The 23849-nt window shown below is 40.8% G+C and overlaps 1 protein-coding gene across 9 annotated transcripts in view; it reads right to left on the reverse strand.

Annotated features, from left to right (window-relative positions):
• Positions 1–23849, reverse strand: part of NFATC1 (nuclear factor of activated T cells 1) — a 233155-nt gene that overhangs the window by 168761 nt on the left and 40545 nt on the right. For all 9 annotated transcript variants that reach the window (XM_056521384.1, XM_056521378.1, XM_056521386.1 and 6 more), the window contains exon 3: positions 15731–15890. In XM_056521384.1, coding sequence (XP_056377359.1) covers positions 15731–15890 — 160 coding nt within the window. The remainder of the gene's footprint in view (positions 1–15730; positions 15891–23849) is intronic.

Below are 23849 nucleotides of genomic sequence, written 5' to 3' on the forward strand. Positions count from 1 at the left end.
TTTGAAAACATCCACTTCAGTTTTTAGCCAATGCCAGAAGTGGATCCAGCAGGAAAGAGAAGTAGAAGTCCTTCCTTTTTATTTCCCATTCCTTTTGAATACACTTCTGGCTTTGTGGAATACATACAAAAGACAATGAGTGAGTCTGATCGTAGTACAGTGCTGGAAAGAAGAATAAAGATGGACCCTATTTTTTATTTTTATAAGTATCACTGCACTTATGTAAAAAGCACAGAAATTGAAAATATGATTTGATTAAGTCAGGTTTCCTTTTACGGCTACTTTTATATCTAAACCTCACTATACTGAATAGTACCATGTGAATGATGTAGCCACTATAAAGTTTTGGAGAACCCTATGCCACAATGAAAGGAAAAACGGTGATATATATACATATTTAAACATTTTGCTAAAGGCATTTCTAAGAATCTAGGAATTCATCAAATGAAAGTAAGAGCTGTTATCTTCATATAGTGACACCTAGGAATAGTGGTGAACCCAGTAGTGGCCAGCGTACCAAATCTGTAACTCATCAAGTCATAAACAACCCACAAAACCCTCTTAGGAACTGCAGGTCTCTTGAAACTCAGCTAAGTATTATAATACAACTACCTTTGTTATCCTGAATGCAAGTGTGTAAAGGACACTGGCAGCAAAGAAATACCTTCTCTACTAAGTGCTTTTGGCGCAGGCAAAATTGGTCAGTCAGTGGAGCTGTCCATTCCCTGAGTGCTGTCAATTATTGGGGCAAGCAGCCCGGAGTTGACATCCCAAGCTCTTAATGGCAACTGCAATGGAGAAACATTGGGTTTTGGACACATACCCCACTTCTTTATGCTCTTCGGCCCCATTTTGCATGCTGTAAAGTATATGCAGTATTTCACAGTAAGAACAGATGATTTGCTGGCTCAGTACATGGACACTTTGCTTTGTTTGGAATTGTTCTGCACTGTATCAAAAAATTCTTAGGGAGACTGTCTGGACATTTGAAAGTTGCATCTAGAGTGTAAAAACAAGTGTCTATTTGAAAGACTGATGAAAAACTAAATTTAAATGTTCTAGACAAAGCCCTGACTTGTATCCTGCTCAGGTAATAACTGTATAAATAATGTAGATAATGAAAAGTAACACAACCTTTTAATATAGTTTGCATTTCACTCACCCACCATTTTTAAGATTATTTGTTGTCTATGGATAATATATTTGTGTATGAAAACTGGGTCTGGCAAGCGCCATTAACTTACTGTACAAGTGATTCATCAGTGTTCACCAGACCCACTGTTCTATGTTCCATCGTTTTATCATCTGCTCCCGTGTGTAGCTGGATTGGGTTCTTGAAGCAGCATAATGATATTTGCATATGTTTTCTATGGAGTTAAAACTATCACATAGCACTACTCTATGGGGGATATTTATCAAAACCCGTATAGAGGAAATGTTGACCAGTTACCCATAGCAACTAATCAGATTGCTTCTTTCATTTTTAAATGGGCCTCTGAAAAATGAAGGAAGCGATCTGATTGGTTGTTATGGGTAACTGGTCAACTTTTCCTCTGGACAGGTTTTGATAAATCTCCCCCATAGTAGGCACTACGGAGGAAGAAGAGTGACGTGTGTGTCACATGCTCCTCCATAGGACGCCATTATGCCGACGGGAGAAAGGGGCAGTGGAGCGGCCACATCCGAGGAAAGCCGTAGGTGATCGCTGTCAACAAGAGGGGGCAAGAGGGAGTGCTATCTACAAGGGGGGGGGGTCCCTGTCTACAAGGGGGACAAGGGGGGTGCTGTCTACAAGTGGGGTCGAGCTGTCTACCAGGGGGGCTGCGGTCTACAGGGGTGGGGCTGCGGTCTACAGAGGGTTGCTACTAATGTCTGCAAGGGGGGGCTGTTGTCTACAGGGGGCTGCTGCTAATGTCTGCAACTATCTATACTACCTACAAGGGGATACTACCTACTATTAATGGAAATCTTACAGCAGAGTCACCTGCACTAACTTCAATTTATAAGTAGATAGTGCAGGTGACCCGGTTTCTACCACTGCTCACCATGTGAACATCAGCACAATCGCGCCGGAGACATCGGTCTTGTCGCTATTGCAAATTCCGTGTTCTGTCCAATGGAGAAGAGAGAAATATTGGCTCATACTACAGAAGCCACCTCCATTGAGGAACCCTCATATCAACACGGTAAGCAGTGCCAGAAATTGGGTCACCCTGGTGTCAGATTCCCTTTAAAATAAAAGTACTTGTAATTGGTATCGGCGAGTACTAAAATTAAAGTATCGGTACTCTTAAAAAAAATGGAATCGGGACATACCTAATCACATTGTAGTCCTTGGAGGTCTGACCTATGAGACCTATGAGAGCATTGCATTCCTTTAACAGCTTTTTCTCTGCACAGCAGTGCCTAGCCTCTCTATGTACAAGGAACCACATAATAACCCCATTTGAGGTAGCTTAGAAGATTAGGGGGAAGATCAGAAACAACGTAGGAAAATATTATTTTATTGAAAGAGTAGTAGGTGATAGGAACAAACAGCAGATGTGCTTGATAAATACCCAGTAAGTGAAACTAAACTTTCCTGGGATAAACATATATCTATCCTAAGACAAAAATAAAAAGGTAATAAGAGTACAAGCTAGATGGACCAGGTGGTCTTTTTCTGACAATGACCTACTATGCCTTGTTTCTAGAACACAGTACTAAATGAGCAGTTTCATTCTCAGGACCAATGTGGTCCCAGAAGTTTGATCCTCACAATCATAAAATGATGGCATATCCTAGTGATAGGCCATCTCTGTATAAAGATAGGAATACCACATATGCATATCCTAGTAGAGAAACCCTCGGCAGAAAACAAGGTAAAAGACAAGAATGTGATGATATTGACCAGTAAGTGATAGCAGCTGTAGCCAAAATAAGGTTTCTATCTTCAGACTTCTATTCTGTAATTCTTCCAGTTTAGCCATTTTATGATACATTGGCTAGTTTGCCCCATATTTAATGCACAGTAATAAATCAAGGATTGATCTTCCATTCAGACAGTATGATAGTCTGCATATTAGCTGACATGGAAAGCCCAAGAAATGTCAATTCCCCGCAGCTTTCTTGTTTACTTATCACAGCTCCTGTGCAGGTAACAGGAGCTGAAATAAAGTCAATTTACTATTGATGTCATTCCATAAGATAATAGTATGTGATCACTAATAGTAACTTTTCCTGTTGGCACAAAAAACTGTTATGCCTATTTATTAAAAGCCACAGCAAACTGGAATTTTTTTTGCATCTCAGGTATTTTATATAAAACTGGGAGGCAATTTGTATATTTCAGTCTGAAGCCTGGTGGAAAATGGGACAATAACTGGGCAGATTTACAAATCCAACCGCAATATCAGCAAAGGATGTTGCTCTGCTCTCCTAAGAGATTAATTTGTGTCTCCCTGAAGGAAAATCCTTCTCTACCATAGCAGGGCATTTTCCACCCATATGAGGATGTGCAGGCGAACAGGTATTGTTGACATTACAGATGGCACTACTAAATACAGTTGTGTAAGCATCTATAAGAAGCGGCTTCTCACAGTACTGATGAAAAGCAAGAAATGTTGCCATTTATTTAAATGCAATATGAATGTACAATGCTATCTTGCTTGTATTTTAAGCTTGGGGGAGTTTACTGTTATGGGAATTACCATGAGACAACCTGCCATTATACTGTAGGTTGTCTCATTCACATTTTATTCCATGTGTACTCCTTGGTCACCCATCAGCTTGAAGAGAAAGCGCTCGTGCAGCTCAGCACTACACCCATCTTGATCAATGTCCACATCTTGTGAAACTGCAGCTTTATTGTATTATAGCATCCGTTTTGCAGCGTGACCCTTATTCCTCCTCTAAAACTTGTCAATAACTAGAAGTATCCAGTAAGACTCCTCTCTCCCTCGTGAATTGTGATTATATTCTTCTAAGCGTGCCTTTTCTATCAGTCCTGTGAACAAAGAACAGCTTGCTAGAAAACAGAAAGATTAAAAGGCATTCTCTGATAATTGTGTCTACAAAGGATCTATTTGTCTAATTTGCCTTGTAGAAGTTTCAGCAGCATGACACTACCCCATGTTGCACGCTTCCTAGTCAAAAGGCAAGAAGGAATGCAAGCTACATGATTTGACACATGTATGATACTATGTTCCCTCTTCTCTCTGGAATGCTGATACTGTATTTTTTTAGGTTCTGCAAGATAACAGCTTGAATGATGATACTGCTTTAGCAGCAAGCAGCAGTTCTAGCTGCCAGATTATTAATGATATCATTCATGCTTCCAAACAAGTAGCAAAACAGGGAGGCAAGCCAAAGAACGCACAAGAGTGAGCGCACACTACTTAACTGAATCACAGCAGAATTAGACTTAATGGTTTTTTGTTACTCTGAAGGACGGGAATAGCATAGTATTGGGTGCTGATCATTACGTATGTCATCTGTTTCATTTTGTAAGAATTTAGTGTTTTCTGGACTCCCATCTCATAAAACCATTAAACATTGTCATTGTATCTAAACATAGCGACTGCAGCGCGAATGCGTGAAGTGTAACTACTTGAGATTGATAAATATAAAATAACACGGGTGCTCGAAAACAAGCTGATCGACCATTAGTTCTAAGCTCTATTCAAGCAAGAGGTTTAAAAAAAAAAAAAGATAGACAAATCTGCACTGTGCAGCCCTAGACGTAATTCTCCTATACAAATTACCCAATTATGAGAACAGAAAGGACCTTAAAGGCTGCTCCCTATTGTGATTTAGTGGGGATTAAATGTTGCCTTAAACTGGTTGCCCTTCCCCTAAAACCCTCTCTATAAAGTCTTTCATTATGCCGTTAAGGATATTTTAACTAACTCTTTTCAGAAGTTTTTAGCCCCAGTTAAAACCAGTGTTTATTACTTTACAATGAGAAAGAGAATGGGAAAGAATTACATTTATGTGTCCAGGCTACGATAATGTTCTACGTACACACAAGTAAAACATATAACTCTGTGGGCAATGCAGTTCCAGTTTTATCTGAAAAATCCAGATTTTTACAGTATGAATATGGTGCTAAGATGCTTTGATATAATTAATGCTACGACAGGACCAACAAGCAAGTACAGTCATGGCCGTAAATGTTGGCACCCCTGAAATTTTTCAAGAAAATGAAGTATTTCTCACAGAAAAGGATTGCAGTAACACATGTTTTGCTATAAACATGTTTATTCCCTTTGTGTGTATTGGAACTAAACCAAAAGAGGGAGGGAAAAAAAGCAAATTGGACATAATGTCACACCAAACTCCAAAAATGGGCTGGACAAAATGATTGGCACTCTTAACTTACAGGGGTTATCCACCATAAGGTGAATTTAGTACGTACCTGGCAGACAGTAATGGACATGCTTAGAAAGGATCTTCACTTGTCTTGGGGCTAAATGGCTATGTTGTGAGATTACCATAACACTGTGGCTAGCTTTTTGTGAACTGGTATTTCCTGTTTGACTTTTCTTTTTTTGACTACAAATCCCACAATTCCATCTTCCTCTCTCCCACATATCAGCAACCCCACCCATTGAAACATAAATGAGCTGCATCCATTAGAAGACCTGTGGTTTTCAATCAGGGTGCCTACAACTGTTGTATTAGTTGCAGATTGATCTCTCTCCCACCAAGCGATCGCTCCTCCCATTGAAGTAGACAGGCTGCCTGTCATCAGCTGACTAGTGAGTCAGGTCTCAGCCACATTGCAACCTGGGAAAAACCTGAGACAGTCATTTTGTATGCTGTCAAAAATAAATATTGGGGTGAAAATCACAGAAGAATTATGAGAAAACCGTAACACACAGGTCAAAATATTATTAACTACACTAACTTTACAGCCCCTGTAGCATAGTCAAATAAAAAAAAAATCCTGGAATACCCCTTTAATATTTGGTTGCACACCCTTTGGAAAAAATAACTGAAATCAGTCGCTTCCTATAACCATCTTATTAGCCGGAATGTTGGACCACTCTTCCTTTGCAAATTGCTCCAGGTCTCTCTTATTGGAAGGGAGCCTTTTCCCAACAGCAATTATAAGATCTCTCCCCAGGTGTTCAGTGGGATTTAGATCTGGACTCATTGCTGGCCACTTCAGAACTCTCCAGGGCTTTGTTGCCATCCATTTCTGGGTGCTTTTTTAAAGTATGTTTGGGTTTATTGTCCTGCTGGAAGACCAGCTTTCTGACACTGGGCTGTACATTGAGACCCAAAATCCGTTGGTAATCCTCAGATTTCATGATGCCTTGTACACATTCAAGGCACCCAGTGCCAGAGGCAGAAAATCAACCCCAAAACATAATTGAACCTCCACCATATTTCACTGTAGGTACTGTGTTCTTTTCTTTGTAGGCCTCTGTTTTTGGTAAACAGTAGAATGATGTGCTTTACCAAAAAGCTCGATCTTGTTCTCATCTGTCCACAAGACGTTTTCCCAGAAGGATTTTGGCTTACTCAAGTTCATTTTGGCAAAATATAGTCTTGCTTTTTTTATGTCTCTGTGTCAGCAGTGGGGTCCTCCTGGGTCTCCCGCCATAGCTTTTAATTTCATCTAAATGTCGATGGATAGTTTGATCTGACACTAATGCTCCCTGAGCCTGCAGGACAGCTTGAATACCTTTGGAACTTGTTTGGGGCTGCTTATTCACCATTCGGACTATCCTGCATTGACACCTTTCATCAATTTTTCTCTTCTCCCGCCCAGGGAGATTAGCTACAGTGCCATGGTTTGCAAACTTCATGATAATGTTGTGCAATGTGGACAAAGGCAAATCTAGATCTCTGGAGATGGACATGTAACCTTGAGATTGTTTATATTTTTCCACAATTTTGGTTCTCAAGTACTCAGACAGTTCTCTTCTCCACTTTCTGTTGTCCATGCTTAGTGTGGCACACATGTGACTTTTTGATCGCTTTTTATAACAAAATATTTGCAGTTTGATGTGACAAAAATGCCGAAATTTTTAACTTTTTTTTTTTTATGTTTATGCCGTTCGCCGTAGGGGATCATTAACATTATATTTTTATAGTTCGGATAATTACGCACGCAACAATACTAAGTATGTTTATCATGTATTTTTTTTACGCTTTTTTGTATTAATATGGGAAAAAGGGGTGATTTAAACTTTATTGGGGGAGGGGCTTTTTCAATAATTTTTTTAAATTTTTTTCCCCTTTTTTTTACATTTATTTTACACTATTTATAGCAATCCTTAGATTGCTAATACTGTTCAGTGCTGTGCATAGGGCATATCACTGATCAGTATTATCGGCCATCTTCTGCTCTGGTCTGCTGGAAGGCAGATCAGTGCAGAAGACCCCGGGAGACGGACAGAGGCTGATCTGATCCCCGCGGCAGTGGGGTTTAGTTCCAATACACACAGAGGGAATAAACATGTGTACAGCAAAACATGTGTTACTGCAATCCTTTTCTGTGAGAAATATTTCCTTTTCTAGAAAAATTTCAGGGGTGCCAATATTTACGGCCATGACTGTATGTCTGAAAACTCACCAAATCATGTGAATTGAATCTGCTCTGCAAAGAAGTGTGGGACAAGATGCTACAACAGCTACTGACATTTATGATAAGACACTATCCGTGCAATAAAAATCCATTATGATAAAATACTGGGGCCACAGCAAGTCAGAAATTCCCCTGTACTGCATCCCACATGGTAAGGGGAGACTTTATTAGGATAGAACATTTAAAAAGATTTTCTTTTTTATTTGTGCAATTTTACTATAATTAATAATGCCTTTAATGCAAACAGATTTTTACTAATACGATTTGGATGCAAACAGCCTTTCATGCCAAGATACTACGCTAAGAATGGAGGCCAGATGTTTTATTACAGCCAGACATATAAAAATGTATCACTTGCCTCATGTTGTATACCCAGCGTTTGGCAGGTAACCTAAAAATAATGGTGCGTCTGGTTGCTGGCTGAGCCAAACTATACAGAAACATGGCTTCTCCACGTCTGTATAAATCAGAGGGGTCAGCTGCATATGTTTTCTTGTATGGTTTTCATATGGATCCCTTTCACTTGTAACAAAAATAAATGAACCAAGTGATAAAATGGTGTGTCCTTTGTGCTGAGGACATCTGTTCTTTGTTCATTTTGGTTTATTATAGGTGATTTTTTTTTTACATGCTCACACAAAAATAGTTCACACCTCTTCAAAATATATGATGTGCAAGGGTGCCTGTCTGCATGACAGAGGTTACACAATGGCTGAATGCTGAACTTATTAAAAACAGAGGTGGCACCTACTCTTCTTTATCAAGCAGAAGCCAAGATGGCTCTATTCTTCTTAATGCAAGACATCTGTACAGTTTAAAAGAGTATTCATTTATTCTGAAACCAGGACTAAAATGAGTATAGAAGGTACGCATCTTATAGACCTATAGGTGGACATAAGACAAAAATATACAATGTAAGATGACTTTAAAGTAGGACGGTGGTGCTAAACAATTTATCCCCTACTCCAAGGATAGGGGAAAAGTGTCTGATCGTCGTGGGTCTGACTGTTGGGAGGCCCACCGTGCCCTGCTCTCCCCATGAACAGAGCGTTGCTGTTCTCCGCACAAAGCACTGGCCAACATGCCGCCTCCATGTATCTCTATGGGAGAGCAAGAGATACAGCGTTCATGTATCTCCAGCTCTCCCATAAAGTTACATGAAGGGGGCATGTTGACCACCACTTCGCGTGGGAAGCGGCAATGCTCCTTTTATGGGGAGAGCGTGGCAGGAGATTGCAGCCATTCCAACAGTTGGCCAGTCAGGAGATTGCAGTGGGTCCCAGGGGTTGGACCCCCCGCGATCAGACACTTACCGAAAAATTGTTTAGCACCACAGTACTCCTTTAAATATAAACATACAGTAGGAGCATATGGACACTAAAGAATTTCTGCCACCTGATTCAGTTGGTGCTAGGACCAATTGGACATTTGCTGTTTTCATTGACGACAATACGTTTCGGCAGAAAAAATTCAGCAGTATGCACGGTTGCAGCAGAATCACACTGAAAACAAGGGAGGCTGCTGCACCTGAGCAAAATTTAGTAGGCATGAGACCTTACATTCCTGCTGGGCTAAATTCATACTGAAGGCATAGGCATGTATATACAGTTGTATAAATGCCCCCCCCCCCAATTAATTATTAGCCCAGCCCAGCGCTGTCCCCATCGGGGTACTACTCACATATCACCCGCATGCGCTGCCCTCCTCGTCCTGTTTGTTGCGGCCGCCGGCGGTGACACCCTATACCAGTGGTCTCCAACCTGCGGACCGCCAGATGTTGCAAAACTATAACTCCCAGCATGCCCGGACAGCCGTTGGCTGTCTGGGCATGCTGGGAGTTGTAGTTTTGCAACATCTGGCGGTCCGCAGGTTGGAGACCACTGCTCTCTACTGTGCTGTATCCCTATGCCCGGGCTGCAAAAAATAAACAAAATAAACTTTACCTCACCTCCCGTTAGTCCGGTACCGGCCTCACTTGTTTCCTGGGGACAGGAACGTCGGACAGCCGTCAGCCTATCACCAGCCACAGCGATGTCCTGCCTGGGCCGGTGATAGGCTGAGCCCACTGTCATGTAAGAAGCCTGCTTTTTACATGACAGTGGGCTCAGCCTATCACTGGCCGAGGCAGAACATCGCTGCGGCCGGTGATAGGCTGACAGCTCTCCGACGTTCCTGTCCCCAGCGTAAGGCCGACGTAGGTGCATTAAAGTTTATTTTGTTTACCTTTTGCAGCCCAGGCATAGGGATACCACACAGTATAGAGTGTCAGCGCTGGCGATCGCAACAAACAGGACGATGAGGGCAACGCATGCGGGTGATATGTGAGTATTTACTCCGATGAGGATGTGGGCTGATAATTATTATGGGGGGGGGGGGCTAGGAAATACCGCTATACAAAGCTGATCTACACACATAGCAGACAAAGCCAACAATCTCCACAAAGAAGAAAGACATACATATGATGTAAAAAGATACCTAATAAGAAACAATTTGCTCTCATAGCATGTCTTCTATAGGACTCTAATGACAATTTTAGTTCCAGACGTGATATACAATAACTGACACCAAAGAACTTCACACCATGAAGCAGCTCTGCATGACAATGAAACTGCCGAGCTCTACCACCTGGAATATACAACAGGTTAATATATGTATATCGGGGGAAAAAGCGAGCCTAAAACACAGAGACAACTGGCCAGATCCCAACAATCAAACTTACGGCTTCCAGCTGATGAAATCATTGACTTGAATGTAATCTTTTTCATGCTGAATATGTGTGAATGTATTATTTGGCAAGTGCTGGCCATGTGCATACTGCAATAACCCATGTGGAGTTGCTGGTAAAAAGTGCCAGCCGTTTATGATTGAGCTATAAAATGTCTGCTTTGTGGTATGTTTGTCTGGCTTCATTACATATAATAATTGCATCCTGGCTCGCAGATGTGTGTTAATGTCTTTTTTTGCACCTCAGATACATTTTAGAAACACATGGACAATAGACACAGGCTTTTTCAGTTCACGTGTGCAGGTGAGAATGCCAAGGAAACATGGGTGGGGTACGGAGCCAGCAATTTGTGCATTACCCATACATAAATTGTAGGTAATGGATAATGAAAACATGGAGGAACTGACACCAATTTGGAAGGTTTCCTCTCCGTCTACTACTCCAACTCTACCTCCACTTCCTCCTGATGCACGGCTACAAAAATATTCTCCTTGTTCCCAATGAGTTGTAATTAAACTTTCTCCTTGACCCTGAGCTATAATTATGGTATAACACAGAGCAGTAGTTGTGGAAAGCCCATTTTCCTGTCTTAGTAGATTTCTACAGTGTAGAAGAGACTACGCATGAAGCTAATACAATCGATTTAGAGAATGTGATACTCAATAAAAATAAAATTGTGCATGAAAGTACTTTTCAGAGCGAGATCCAAGCTCATTTTATAGCACTATCTACAAACAGCGAACCTTTCCCTGGCAATAGAAACAGTTCACACTGCTAGAGCTGCTCATCATTTTCTGCAAAACATTCTTTAAATTCTTTGTTGGCCCGGAAAACTGGTGTTCAGCAATGCTTTATAAATAGGCTTCAGATTTCTCGCAATATTCTTTATTACGTACCCTACTCAAATAAGGCATTTACATCTAGTTCTTCTTTTGCACCTAATACATGAGAAGGATAAGTGCAGAATTTACATGCTGTCGAAGCAATATGGCATAGAGGTCTTGGCAAATGTTCCTCCGATTGTGTAATTTTGGCTTGTCTACACATCACAAATGAATATATGACATTTATGCTAAACACGTTCCCAGCCTCTAATTTTTCTCATCTTTGTTTGGACAGAAACATATTTTGATATATATACTTTTTAACAGATTCTGACTCAAAACATTTCCTGTTCTTCATGTTCAGACCTCAAAGAATGTGTTAGATACAATTTGTGTTTCCAGCCCACGCAGAAAAAGGATTTATTTTCTAGGTGCTTAGTATATGATACATTCATCTTGTTTTTATTAAAAAGAATAGAGACAGGCATAAAAACAGTAAAAAGAATGGCTGAATAATAGGAGGTGCAACATGCTTGTATTATGCAATATTTAGTCTATAATAACAGATAGCCTCTAATAATATTACAACATCATCTGACCTCTACTGCTGGAGTGAAATGGCAAGTGAATATAGTAAATATGTGCAAAAGATGGTTTCCTCCTAAAGCAAATAATGGCAAAATGCCATTTGAAGCAAAATATGTGCCAGTGTTTTCTAACAGGAAAATAAAGTATATACAAGTGGTAGAAATTTAGTTAAAAGAAAATACAGGATGTTCTTTTATTTGTGAGGGCATGGTTGTGGATACAGAATGTTATAGTACAGGAAAAGATAACTTGTGTGAACTGTACAACTATACTCATTTACAGCTAACCCGCACAGAACCACAGTGCACTAAAATATGCTATGCTAAAAGTAGGGCTGGGCGGTATACCGGTTCATACCGAATACCGACATTTTTGGGGTGCACGATATTAATTTTTCCCATACCGCAATACCAGTTGGGCCCCTCCCCCTTGGGAATGAATTATCAGCCCAGAGCAGCGCTGTCCCCACATTGGGGAACTAATCATATGTGACCCGCAGGCACTGATCTGCTCCCCGCCCTCCCCCCCCTCCACCAAATCATATTACCTGCCAGCACTGTTCTGCTCCCCCCCCCCAAATCATGTTACCCGCCAGCGCAGTTCTGCTCCCCCCCCCCAAATCATGTTACCCGCCAGCGCTGTTCTGCTCCCCCCCAATTAATGATCGCCCAGCGGGGTACTACTCACATATGTCACCCGCAAGCACTGCCCTACTCCTCTTTATTGGGGGGCCGCCAGCGCTGGAACTCTATACTGTACACCAGTGGTCTCAAACCTGCGGACCTCCAGATGTTGCAAAACTATAACTCCCAGCATGCCCGGACAGCCGTTGGCTGTCCGGGCATGCTGGGAGTTGTAGTTTTGCAACAGCTGGAGGTCCGCAGGTTTGTGAGCACTGCTGCACACTGTATCCCTATGCCCAGGCTGCAAAAGATAAAGAAAATAAACTTTAAACTCACCTATGTTGGCCTTACGCTGGGGACGGGAACGTCTGAGAGCCGCCAGCCTATCACCAGCCGCAGCGATGCCCCGGCCAGTGATAGGCTGAGCCCACTGTCATGTAAGAAGCCGGCCAGAGCTCCTTACATGACAGTGGGCTCAGCCTATCACTGGCCGGGGCGGGGCATCGCTGCGGCTGGTGATAGGCTGACGGCTCTCAGGTTGGAGACCACTGGCGTACAGTATAGAGTTCCATCGCCAGCGGCCCCCAATAAAGATAAGGAGGGCAGTGCTTGCGGGTGACATATGTGAGTAGTACCCCGCTGGGCTGATCATTGGGGGGAGCAGAACAGCGCTGGCGGGTCACATGATTTTGGGGGGGGAGCAGAACAGCGCTGGCGGGTCACATGATTTGGGGTGGGGGGTGAAAGAAATACCGTTATATATACCGTGGAACCGACATAAGTTACAAAAATACCATGATACACATATTTGGTCATACTGCCCAGCCCTAGCTAAAAGATTCAGGAAATTCACTGAATGTCTAGGCAGCATGGAGCAAAAGCAACACATTGTACAGCACAAGCTGCACCACTCGTCATAGTGAACTGAATGTTTTAGCAAAAGCAATATATAGACTGGTACTGTGAACAGAAAGTGTGTTAGTTTTAAAGGGGTAGTCCAGTGGTGAAAAACTTATCCCCTATCCTAAGGATAGGGGATAAGTTTGAGATCGCAGGGGGTCCGACCGCTGGGGCCCCCTGCGATCTCTCTGTACGGGGGCCAGGATCTCCGGCCAGATAGCGGGTGTCGACCCCCGCACAAAGCGGCGGCTGACACGCCCCCTCAATACATCGCTATGGCAGAGCTGGAGATTGCCGAAGGCAGCGCTCCGATACTGCCATAGAGTTGTATTCACGCGGGCTGTCGGGGCCCCGTACAGGAGATCGCGGGGAGGACCCTGCGGTCGGACCCCCCCCCCCGCGATCTGCAACTTATACTCTATCCTTAGGATAGGGGATAAGTTGTTCACCACTTGTTCACTACTGGACTACTCCTTTAAAGTATCACCTTAATTTTTTTCTGGAATATTGCAAGCTTCATACCACCATTTCAATTTTTAGTTTTATGGGGTATTGCGCATTCAGACAAGAAACTTTAAAAAGGTTGTAGGGTCACAACACCCAGCACAACAATACAACACTTCGAATCGGAGGAGTTAATTTCGGTAGCAAATGAACCCCAAATCCAGATGGCATTGATCCACTGATGGAATTTATGTAGTGTGCATGGGGCCTTACAGCTGCATTTTTGCAACCTGTTACTCCTCCTTGATGCAGCAAGAGTGGACTTGGCTTTCAGGCTGTTCTCCTCCCCTGTATTTTCCTGACTGCTGAAAAGCAAACCTCCACCCACTTTTGCAGGTCATGTTGGGTTTTACTTTGTACTTGCATAAGTTTTGTACACCAGAATACCCCTTTACACATGCTCTCCCTTTTCACATGATTTAGGGATTGCTATCTATGATCACACTGCAGAATTTCTGCATGGATTTCTGCATGTGTTCATAGCCTATTAACTTCATCGGACATTTCGCAGCTAAAATTCTGCATTCCATGTTTCACAAAAATATAAGTCATGTCTCATATTTTTGCGGAATTCAGCTACAGAAGTCCTTTGAAGTGAATGGGGCTTTTTTTCTCAGCAAACTGCAGATTTTGTGCAAATTCTGCACAAAACTTACGCAATGAATAAAAAGCAGTCTGAGTATCCCTGAGGAATTAAAGGGGTACTCCACTGGAAAACATTTTCTTTTAAATCAACTGGTGCCAGAAAGATAAACAGATTTGTAAATTACTTCTATTAAAAAAATCCCAATCCTTACAGTACTTTTTAGATGATGTATACTACAGAGGAAGTTCTTTTCTTTTTTAATTTCCTTTCTGTCTGACAACATGCTCTCTGCTGACACCTCTGTCCATGTCAGGAACTGTCCAGTGCAAAAGGTTTGCTATTGGAATTTGCTCTTACTCTGGACAATTCCTAAAATGGACAAGGGTGTCAGAAGAGAGCATGTTGTCAGACAGAAAGGAAATTCAAAAAGAAGAGAACTTCCTCTGTAGTATTTAGCAGCTGATAAGTACTGAAGGGATTGGGATTTTTTAATGGAGGTGATTTACAAATCTGTTTAACTTTCTGGCACCAGTTGATTTAAAAGAAAATGTTTTCCAGTGGAGTACCCCTTTAATGCGGAAATTCTGCATAGATGTAGAAAGATGCGGAATTCTGGCCAAATTAATGTGGTTGCAGGATTACGCATCTATGTGGAATTTCTGACATCTAAAACATAGCCTAAGCTTACACCAACTTTGCTTTCAGAACAAAAGGTGTCCAAAATAAAGGATATTTTGACTAGCCTCAATCTTAACAATTATGCAATGTAGGCTATCCCTTTAGCAACCAGGTAACTTTGTCAAGTGTGTCTTTTTATGACTTCTACAACATTTAAGATTATATCCCTTTGGGTGCTGACCAGAAAAAATATCTAAAGGGGTACTCTGGCCCCAAAACATCTTATCCCCTATCCAAAGAATAGGGGATAAGATGTATGATCGCAGGGGTCTTGCCACTGGGGACCCCCGTAATCTGTCATTGAGCACCCACCTTTGTGTGCTCTCCGCAGCGCTGGGGGCTCCAAATGTGTAGCCCGGAGTATTGTGACGTCACAACTCCGACCACGTGGTCGTCAAGCTACACAGTTGGAGCCTCCAGCGCTGCAGAGAGCTCACAAAGGTGGGTGCGCAATGACAGATTGCGGGGGTCCTCAGCGGCGGGAACCCCTTGAACAGACATCTTATCCTTTGGATAGGGGATAAGATGTATTAAAGGCCAGAGTACACCTTTAATTCAGTAGGAAAGAAGCTCCTGTAAAGCCATCAACTTCTAAAGTACAGTACAATGTATGCATTTTAGATATCCCTGGGAAAAAATGTTTTATCTTCCTCTACACATTATTGTGGATTGTAACATTTTTGATGAAATGCCAGGATCAAACAATGCCTTCTATCACATGGTTACCTGCACAATGGGATGTCCCCCAGTAGATGCCTTCACCGCCCCGCGGCTTCCTTCCGTCTCATAATGAGCCCTGTGATGAGATTTGGGCTGCACTTCAATGCGAAGTTCATAAGGTCCTGATTGTGACGGCAGATGCCAATCAAGGGCAGGCAAAGAGGGGCTGTAATGGAAAAGAATAGCTATTTAACAGCTATTAAATATTAACACAAAGTGTATTATCCCACACCACAGGAATTTGGCACTATTACTTTAGAGACCATGATTAGCTGCCTATCCCTCACTATCTTACATTTAAAATTTCATCAATAGGTCTAATGCCATGACATAAGTAATTTAGAAGCCCGTGAAGTGGCCAAAACCTCTTTCCCCTTCATGAAGATGAATGGCCACTGATGTTACCCTTGCCACCGCACTCCTTATGTGAATGGAAACTGTGTGTACATTGTTTCCCTTTCCATGAATCTAACCACATTTAATTGTCTTCAGAGTGAGAGTATTAATAAATAAGCAGATGATGGAGTAATACTGTATTAACAGGAAGGATTTATCTTTCTGGTTATAAGAGGTCAGAGCTCGATGAAGGGCAAATATACTACAAATTTCTTTACATAACACAATAATAAATTTAAAAAGCTATAGAAAGAAAAAAAAACTTTAGACAAAATGTCCCCATATACTTAAACAAATGGCGGAAAACTCTGCTGATTTCGTCAGGGATGGCTGACTGTCTAAAGTGTATGGTGGCCTCCTGACTCTCCCCGGACATATGATGCTGGTAAATGAAGGGTTGAGCATGTTGGATTTCAACTACTTTTGATCTCTGAGAGATAATCCACCACCAGAGCTGACCAGCAGGAGTTTACTCCTCTCTCCATAGAGAACATACAAACGTTTGGCTGTGCCAAGCATTCATGTGTATGTGGAAATCAGAAGAGAGAGCTTTCGGCCATATGGCACCTTAAGAAAGAAATAAGGTACAAAAGTACTATGGTGGGGCAGGCAAATTACTATACAGCACTTTAGAAAAACTGCAGAAATGCACAAATACTTCAAATACATGCGAAGAAAGCAAGTCTTAGGCATAAGCAGAATTCTTTACACATTGGCCCTCATTTACTATTGCAAACCTGACAAGTTTCGATGGGTTGTGCACCAGAAATTCTGTCTATGCCAGAACTTGCGCCAGAATTTGTGCCAGAATTGAAAAAACCCAACGTGTTCACACCACGTTTTTGCAATACTGTTCCCATATACATTTTCAATGTGAAAACTGTATAGAACTGTATGCATTGACTCTCCACTGAAAACCATATGCCAAAAGATGCATCCGGTTGTGTCAGTTTTGCATCCTGTACGGTTTTGTCCGTTTTTTTTTCCTGTACCCAAAACCGTAGTCTACCACAGTTTTTGGTCCGGGTGAAAAACTGTATTAAACCGTATACGTTTTTTTAAAAACATTGAAGTCAATAGGAACCGTACAGAACCGTATGTGCGTACGGTTCCATCCGGTTTGCACCATACGGTTTTTGACTTTGCATAATTATTTTTCTTGGAATTTCAATCAAACAAGTGAAACTTTATTTATAATGGAGTGAAAAGTTAAAAACATATACTTTTTTCTTAAAAAACTGATGCAACCGGACATCATTTTTTAAACCGTTTACGGTTTTAAATTTGTACACACATTTTGATACAGTTTAGTCAGGTTTTGAGGAATCCGTTCTTCATCAAAAACCTGATACAGGAACTGTATTGCAAAACCGTGGTGTGAATGCACCCTAACTCTCCATTTTACTGAGAAAACCCCAAAAAAGGGCATGGCTGTCTGGAAAAGGGGGCATGGTCACCAAAAAGGGGCGTGTTCCCAACATTTCCACAAAAACCCAACATATTTACTAAGGCTTCCACAGAAAATGTGGTGGATTTGAGCTGAGGAAAACTCCACAGATCAGAACATGTGTAAAAAAAAGCAAAATGTAGGGAAAGTGGAAAATGTAGGGAAGCCTTAGTAAATACCGTGGAAAAAAAATTGTAGGAAATTAAAACCAGCAAAGAAACCTACACTCCACTCTTAGTAAATCAGGGTCAATGAATATTATTTACACATTGGTTATTATTCTTTATATAAGTTATACATGTTCCCATAGTCTTTTCAGATCTCTGCTTGGAGTCATTCAATATAGACTTTATTTGACACAAGCAGCAGATAAAAACCTGTTCTGGTAATATTATGGACAAATAGGTGTCCAGCTATTTACACAATCGAATCCTAAAAAATTTTAAGAATTTATGCAGAAAGTATATTAGAAAACTAGACTTTTGACATACCGGCCCAGACAACAAAAGTTTAGATGGCACGGGTCTCACTCCTGAGACCCAATACAATTGCGAGTCATATTGCTATGAAGTTCGCGGCAGCACGCTCAATCACCTCACCAGCTGTCAAATCCGACCTTTTTTGCTCCAGTGACTTATTTTCATAGACTCCTATTGTCTTTCCATAGACTTCTATTGTGCACATTATTAAAGTCAAAATTTGGATTTGTTTTATGGCTGTATTTTGCTATTCATTTTACACTGTGTAAACAGTAGCCTTAAGGTTAAAACTGAAATTCATCCAATGCAGATATAAACATGGGAATAAATAATGAGTCTATGGAGTGAATTATTTAGGTGTTCAGTTTCAGTTTTATAGTTTTTTTCACATATAAATATTATATATATATACACACACATACATACATACATAGTATTACAACATTAAAGTGCACCAAGAGGAAGTATGGTCGCAGCCCATTTTTTTTAAAAACAACATAAAGGGATCACTCCATTGTGTAGTCTTTGACCCTAGTGACGTAGGAATCTATTTAAAATAATTCTGCAAACAAGTATGTTGATGGACTTTCACTGTGGAAGGAAGTTTAGCTAAAAAGTGAGATTAACAAAATAGCTCCCATTTCTCTCCTGTATTGGCTTTTACCAGAACAGAGCAAAAGTTGCTAAGGTCAGATGGAAACATATTGAGTGGGAGCAGGAAACATATTGTGACCAAAACAGTGGAAATCTGTGTGATCGAAATCTGTATAGAGCCAATCAACTGAATCTCATTGCTGCTAGAATTTTCCTAGAAAACAAATATGTAAAAGATCTGAAGCACTCTGTCTGTCAAGCAAAATCTAATCTTTAGTTGAGTTAATGTTAAAAGAAGAATAAAAAAAGCTTAGAGTCAGTCCCCTGTATATAAAAAGGTACAGTTTTCATGTCAATATTGCTTGACATAAGACCTTAAATCTATCTGACTTAGAAAGATATTATATATATATATATATATATATATATATATATATATATATATATATATATATATATCCACATATCTTTTCAAATGTACAGTTATATATAATAAAAGTCATAAAAACTGTGGGTTTCACCACATTATTGTTATTCTGAGACAAAGTAAGTTCATATGGCAGCATGGCTACACTTGAAGTATAAACTACTGAAGTATAAACAAACATAAAACTTTGGAAGTGCCTAAAATGAAACTTTTCATAAATCGTGCATAAAACTCAACAACTATCAGTGTATTTGATATGCTGTATTCAGTTTACCTAGGGGCCTGAATGGTGGTCACTGGGTCCTGGACAGAATACAAAGAAACCTAGATAGGTACAGTTAAAAAGCATCAATTTCAGTCAACAATGTGGCAATCACAATGATTCAGGTACCACCCCATGCAATTCTGTTACTAGATGGCCGTGACATCATCAGGGAATGGACCGGCAGTATGAGTGTACCATATGCATAACAGTCCAGGGTACAGTCCTGATAGACAAACTGGTCTTCACTCCATAAAGATGTCCGATAACAGCCATGTCGTATGCTGAACATAAGATGGGCCAACATTACAGGGTATATCCACATAGAAAACACGATCAGTGGATGGAGTCCTGGCATCCAGAGGCTGCCTAGATGTGCTCTGCAGAGAGCTGTGTGATGTGCCAGCCGCTTGGTGCATGTATAATTGACAACCCATTGGACAAACTCTTAAGAGACTGGTACTAGTCCAATAAAGACAAGTATTGTGCACCATATACATATAATACTTTAAGTGTAGTTTGGCTGATACAGAAGTTTATTTTCTGACAGGCTTTCCTGATGTAACACGAGAGGATACAATAATGCCGTGAAATACACAGCTCGTACATAGGCTATAATACACGTGTGCATGGGCCCTTAGAGTCGACCTTTGGAAGCCTACTGGATAGAAAAATGTCAGCAACTTGTATCTTTTCTGTTGTTTTGTAAAAAAAAAAAAAAAAGAAGGGAGAAAGTGAAGCTCTAATGCACTCAAGTTCTTACTAATGATGGTCAACAAGGCAATGTAATAGTGAACTGTAAGTGGAAATTTCCTGTCCGCTCGAGTATGTTTATATAACTTTTGCAATGACTCCTAATTTTTTTTTTTGCAAGCACATTTGTGTTGTGCTGACCCCAGCACTCATGTACAGAGGCCGCCATTGTATGAGGCACTATAGGTTTCATGTATGACAAACATAGCATTGCTGTCCTTAGCAACCATTCAACATCTGTATTTCATTTTTTTATTAATGTTTACAAACTAAATACTGATCTATGCTTGGCTGCTATGGACAGGAAGAAGATATTTACTATTGCATGTCTTTTAGGAAATGGGGCTATTTAGTGACCTCAGATATACCTTGGTAATATATGACTTATGAATGATTACCTACTATCAGCTCTTCATTATATTTGCAATATGTTTGCACAATGGAAAATGATACAAAATGTTTTATGCATGTGTCGTCAGTGATGTAGCTGGCCAAACACACTGGATAGATATTGGCAGATCCTTGTGATCTCATGCATATGAGGGAGCCAACTGCCTTGAAGGAAATAAGGAAGCGTGACTTTTAACATGCTTGTAGCTATGTTCCCCCAGGAAGATAAATTCAGCCAAGTGTCTGGCAGCAGCTTATCCCCATCTTTTATGGCAATAAATGTGCCTGGTTTGCTCATGCTTATGGGAAAGATGGCTGTTCAGCTGTTTTTCTTCTTACCACAAGTAAACCAGGCATCTTTATTGAATCTACCAGTTTCAAGATTATGGATGGGAGGGGCTTGAAGTGGCAAGGTACATGCTCAACTACTCATTTATTTTGAGGGCACTGACAGCAACAGTGCAGTGCTCCATTGGTCCCCTTTTTTGGCCATAGGGGGGTTCCAATAAACAGACCCTCCCCCCCTTATAAATTTTACATTTATAAGCTATCAAGTGGGCATGTGATAAATGCTTCCTTTTGGTAAACTTCTTGTGGCCAGAGTTGCATAGTATCATGTCAAGACTACGTTAGGGTAGGGTCACATGTGCCATATTTTGCTGCATATCTGCTGTGCATTTTCCTACTCAATTAAGTCAACGGGTAGCAAAATTCGCAGCTGATTTTGCTACCCTTTGACTTCAATGGGTAGGAAAATACGCAGCAGCAAATACGCAGCAAAATGCAGCATGTGTGAGGATTAAACTGACATGACATTTCCCAGCACGTGCGATCTATAGTGTTTCTGACATCTCATACCATGACTGGCTTTGAAGGAATGACCAGAGACTGTCAACTGTATAAATATAACTTCATTGTTCCAAACATTTTACCATTTTAAAGTAAGATACATTTTAGGCAAAGCACAGACCACATGCTGTGATACAGTAAGCTCTCATAGACCGGGATTATTTTTTATGTAGTTGTTATCTCACATATAAATGTGTGAATTAATTAACAACTGTATTCTGTGCAAAACAAATCTCCCATGAATCACAAGAGAGACTGTGAGGACTGAAAGATATGCTTCTTATTTTGCCCAAGGCATACAGAGCTCTGGTACTGAGTCAATGTTAACTCTTCTTTTACATAAGGAAATTTACCTAAAAAGGCTATAAACTTTTTTTTCGAAATGTTTTTTTTTTTTTAATTATATAAACTAAAAAACCCTTTATAACATAAAGATTATTCTGATCAGCCATAATATTAAATGTAACAATAGAAGTGAATAACATTATTTAATGACAATGGAATCTGCCAAGGATGGGATAGATATATATATATATATATATATATATATATATATATATATATTTATATTTTTTTATTTTTTTGTAACTTGATGTGTTGGAAATAAAAAAATTGAGCAAATATAAGGGTCAGGGTGACTCTGACAAGGGTGATGGCCCAACAACTGATCAGAGGATCTACAATATGAAAGTTCTTGAGGAGTGCTCATGGTGTGCTGTTAGTGGAACCTAACAACATGGACATGGGCACCCAAGGCTTGTTGACGCACATGGAGAGTGAAGCATAACCCATCTGGTCCGATCCAATAGAAGAGCTACTGTAGCACAACTGAAAAAAAAATATTTCAATTGGTTGTGACAAAAGACAAGGACCATGATTTATTAAAATGTATGAGAGAAAAACCCTATGAAGTTTCATAACCTCGGACACATCAGAACCAACCATGTGGACCCTTGTCCACCCACAAAAGCACCTACAATGGTACATGGGCAACAGGACCATCTAGAGATTAAGTGTTGTCTGGGAACCAGATAGTAAGTCAAAAGGTCAAAACATGATATCACCAAAAAGTCTAATCATTGAAAGAAGGTATTAAAATATTACATTTACTAGTTACTTCTCATAATAACCAATAAATAGGGGGCGCAGCTGTCACGGCCCCTCCCATAGGCTTGCATTGAGGGGGCAGAGTGTGATGTCACAAGGGGGCGGAGCCATGACGTCACTATGCTCCATCCCCGTGATCGCCAGTAATCAGACCCGGAGCGAGCACGCTCCGGGGGCTGATTCTAACGGGGTGTGGCGTGAAAGAACACGGGGGTCCCCAGCGGCGGGACCCCCGCGATGAGGCATCTTATCCCCTATCCTTTGGATAGGGGATAAGATGTCTTATCGCCGGAGTACCCCGTTAAACATGTTTGTAAATACACATAATTATCAGAAATCGTTTTTAAAAGGCGGCACTATCAGTATAGGCTGGATGCCGTTTTGTTTTTTGCTTGTTGCCATGGAATATGTCCTGTAGGCTGTTTCCTCTTCTGGTCAGGCATTGTCAGTTTCTCAGTTCTCCTCACACACAGGATATGGACAGATAGATCAGTGTAGCAGCTGTATATGCTGTAGTCTATCTAGCTACAATCTTCTACAAGTAAATCATTAACTGAAGTAAATTTGTATGAGAAAGTCTGGCTGAATATTCACTGGCCAGGATGAGGTAAATATATGTCATATAATATTATATCATATCCTGCTCTAGTTTCTATATTACAGGCTGTAACCCTAAATTCACTAGGCAGGGGAGGAAGGAAATATATTATTCCCTATAACAACACACTGTATGAGGAGAGATAACTTTACTATTCATTAAGATGACATTCTCCTGATGGATGACTCTCACTATGCAGCACAGGATAAAGCATGTGCACTAATGCCTGCTGGGAAATAGAGTTCAGGGCAAACCATGTGAAAGTCTGAAGCTCTGCCCACCACACAGATTTTCATATGACAAGAGGAGAGGATAAGAAGAAGGCAGAGACAAGGAAATAAGGGCATGTCTGTGTGGTTTTTTTTTTTTTTTTTTTAAGACATATGTTTCATTTCATCCAACCTAACAAAATATAAAATTTGCTGTGGAGAGTTAATCATGGTAAAACCCCTTTAAGGGTAGGGTGACACAAGAGCATATTTGATGCTGCGGATGTGCTGCTGCCAATCATAGAGCTCTGCGAGTCTGCTCGTACCTGATGATTTCCCAACGGCAGTCACCAGTGGACACGCAGAGCTACGGCAGCAGCAGTAGGGAGCTTGTTCCGCTGTGGCTCTTTGACTGCCGGCAGCGCATCCGCAGCATCAAATACACTGCGGATGCGCTCCCGTGTGACCCTACCGTAAGTCAAAATTGCTTTGGCGGCACAAGGTAGACCTATGTAACATTAGGCCGGTGGTTTTAATGTTGTGGCTGATTTGTATATTTTTACTATATTTTCAAGTTCTTTCAATGAAGCAAACAGTGGATAGACAACTAAGTA

This window comes from Hyla sarda, chromosome 5, assembly GCF_029499605.1.
Source record: "Hyla sarda isolate aHylSar1 chromosome 5, aHylSar1.hap1, whole genome shotgun sequence".
Classification (NCBI taxonomy): Eukaryota; Metazoa; Chordata; class Amphibia; order Anura; family Hylidae; genus Hyla; species Hyla sarda.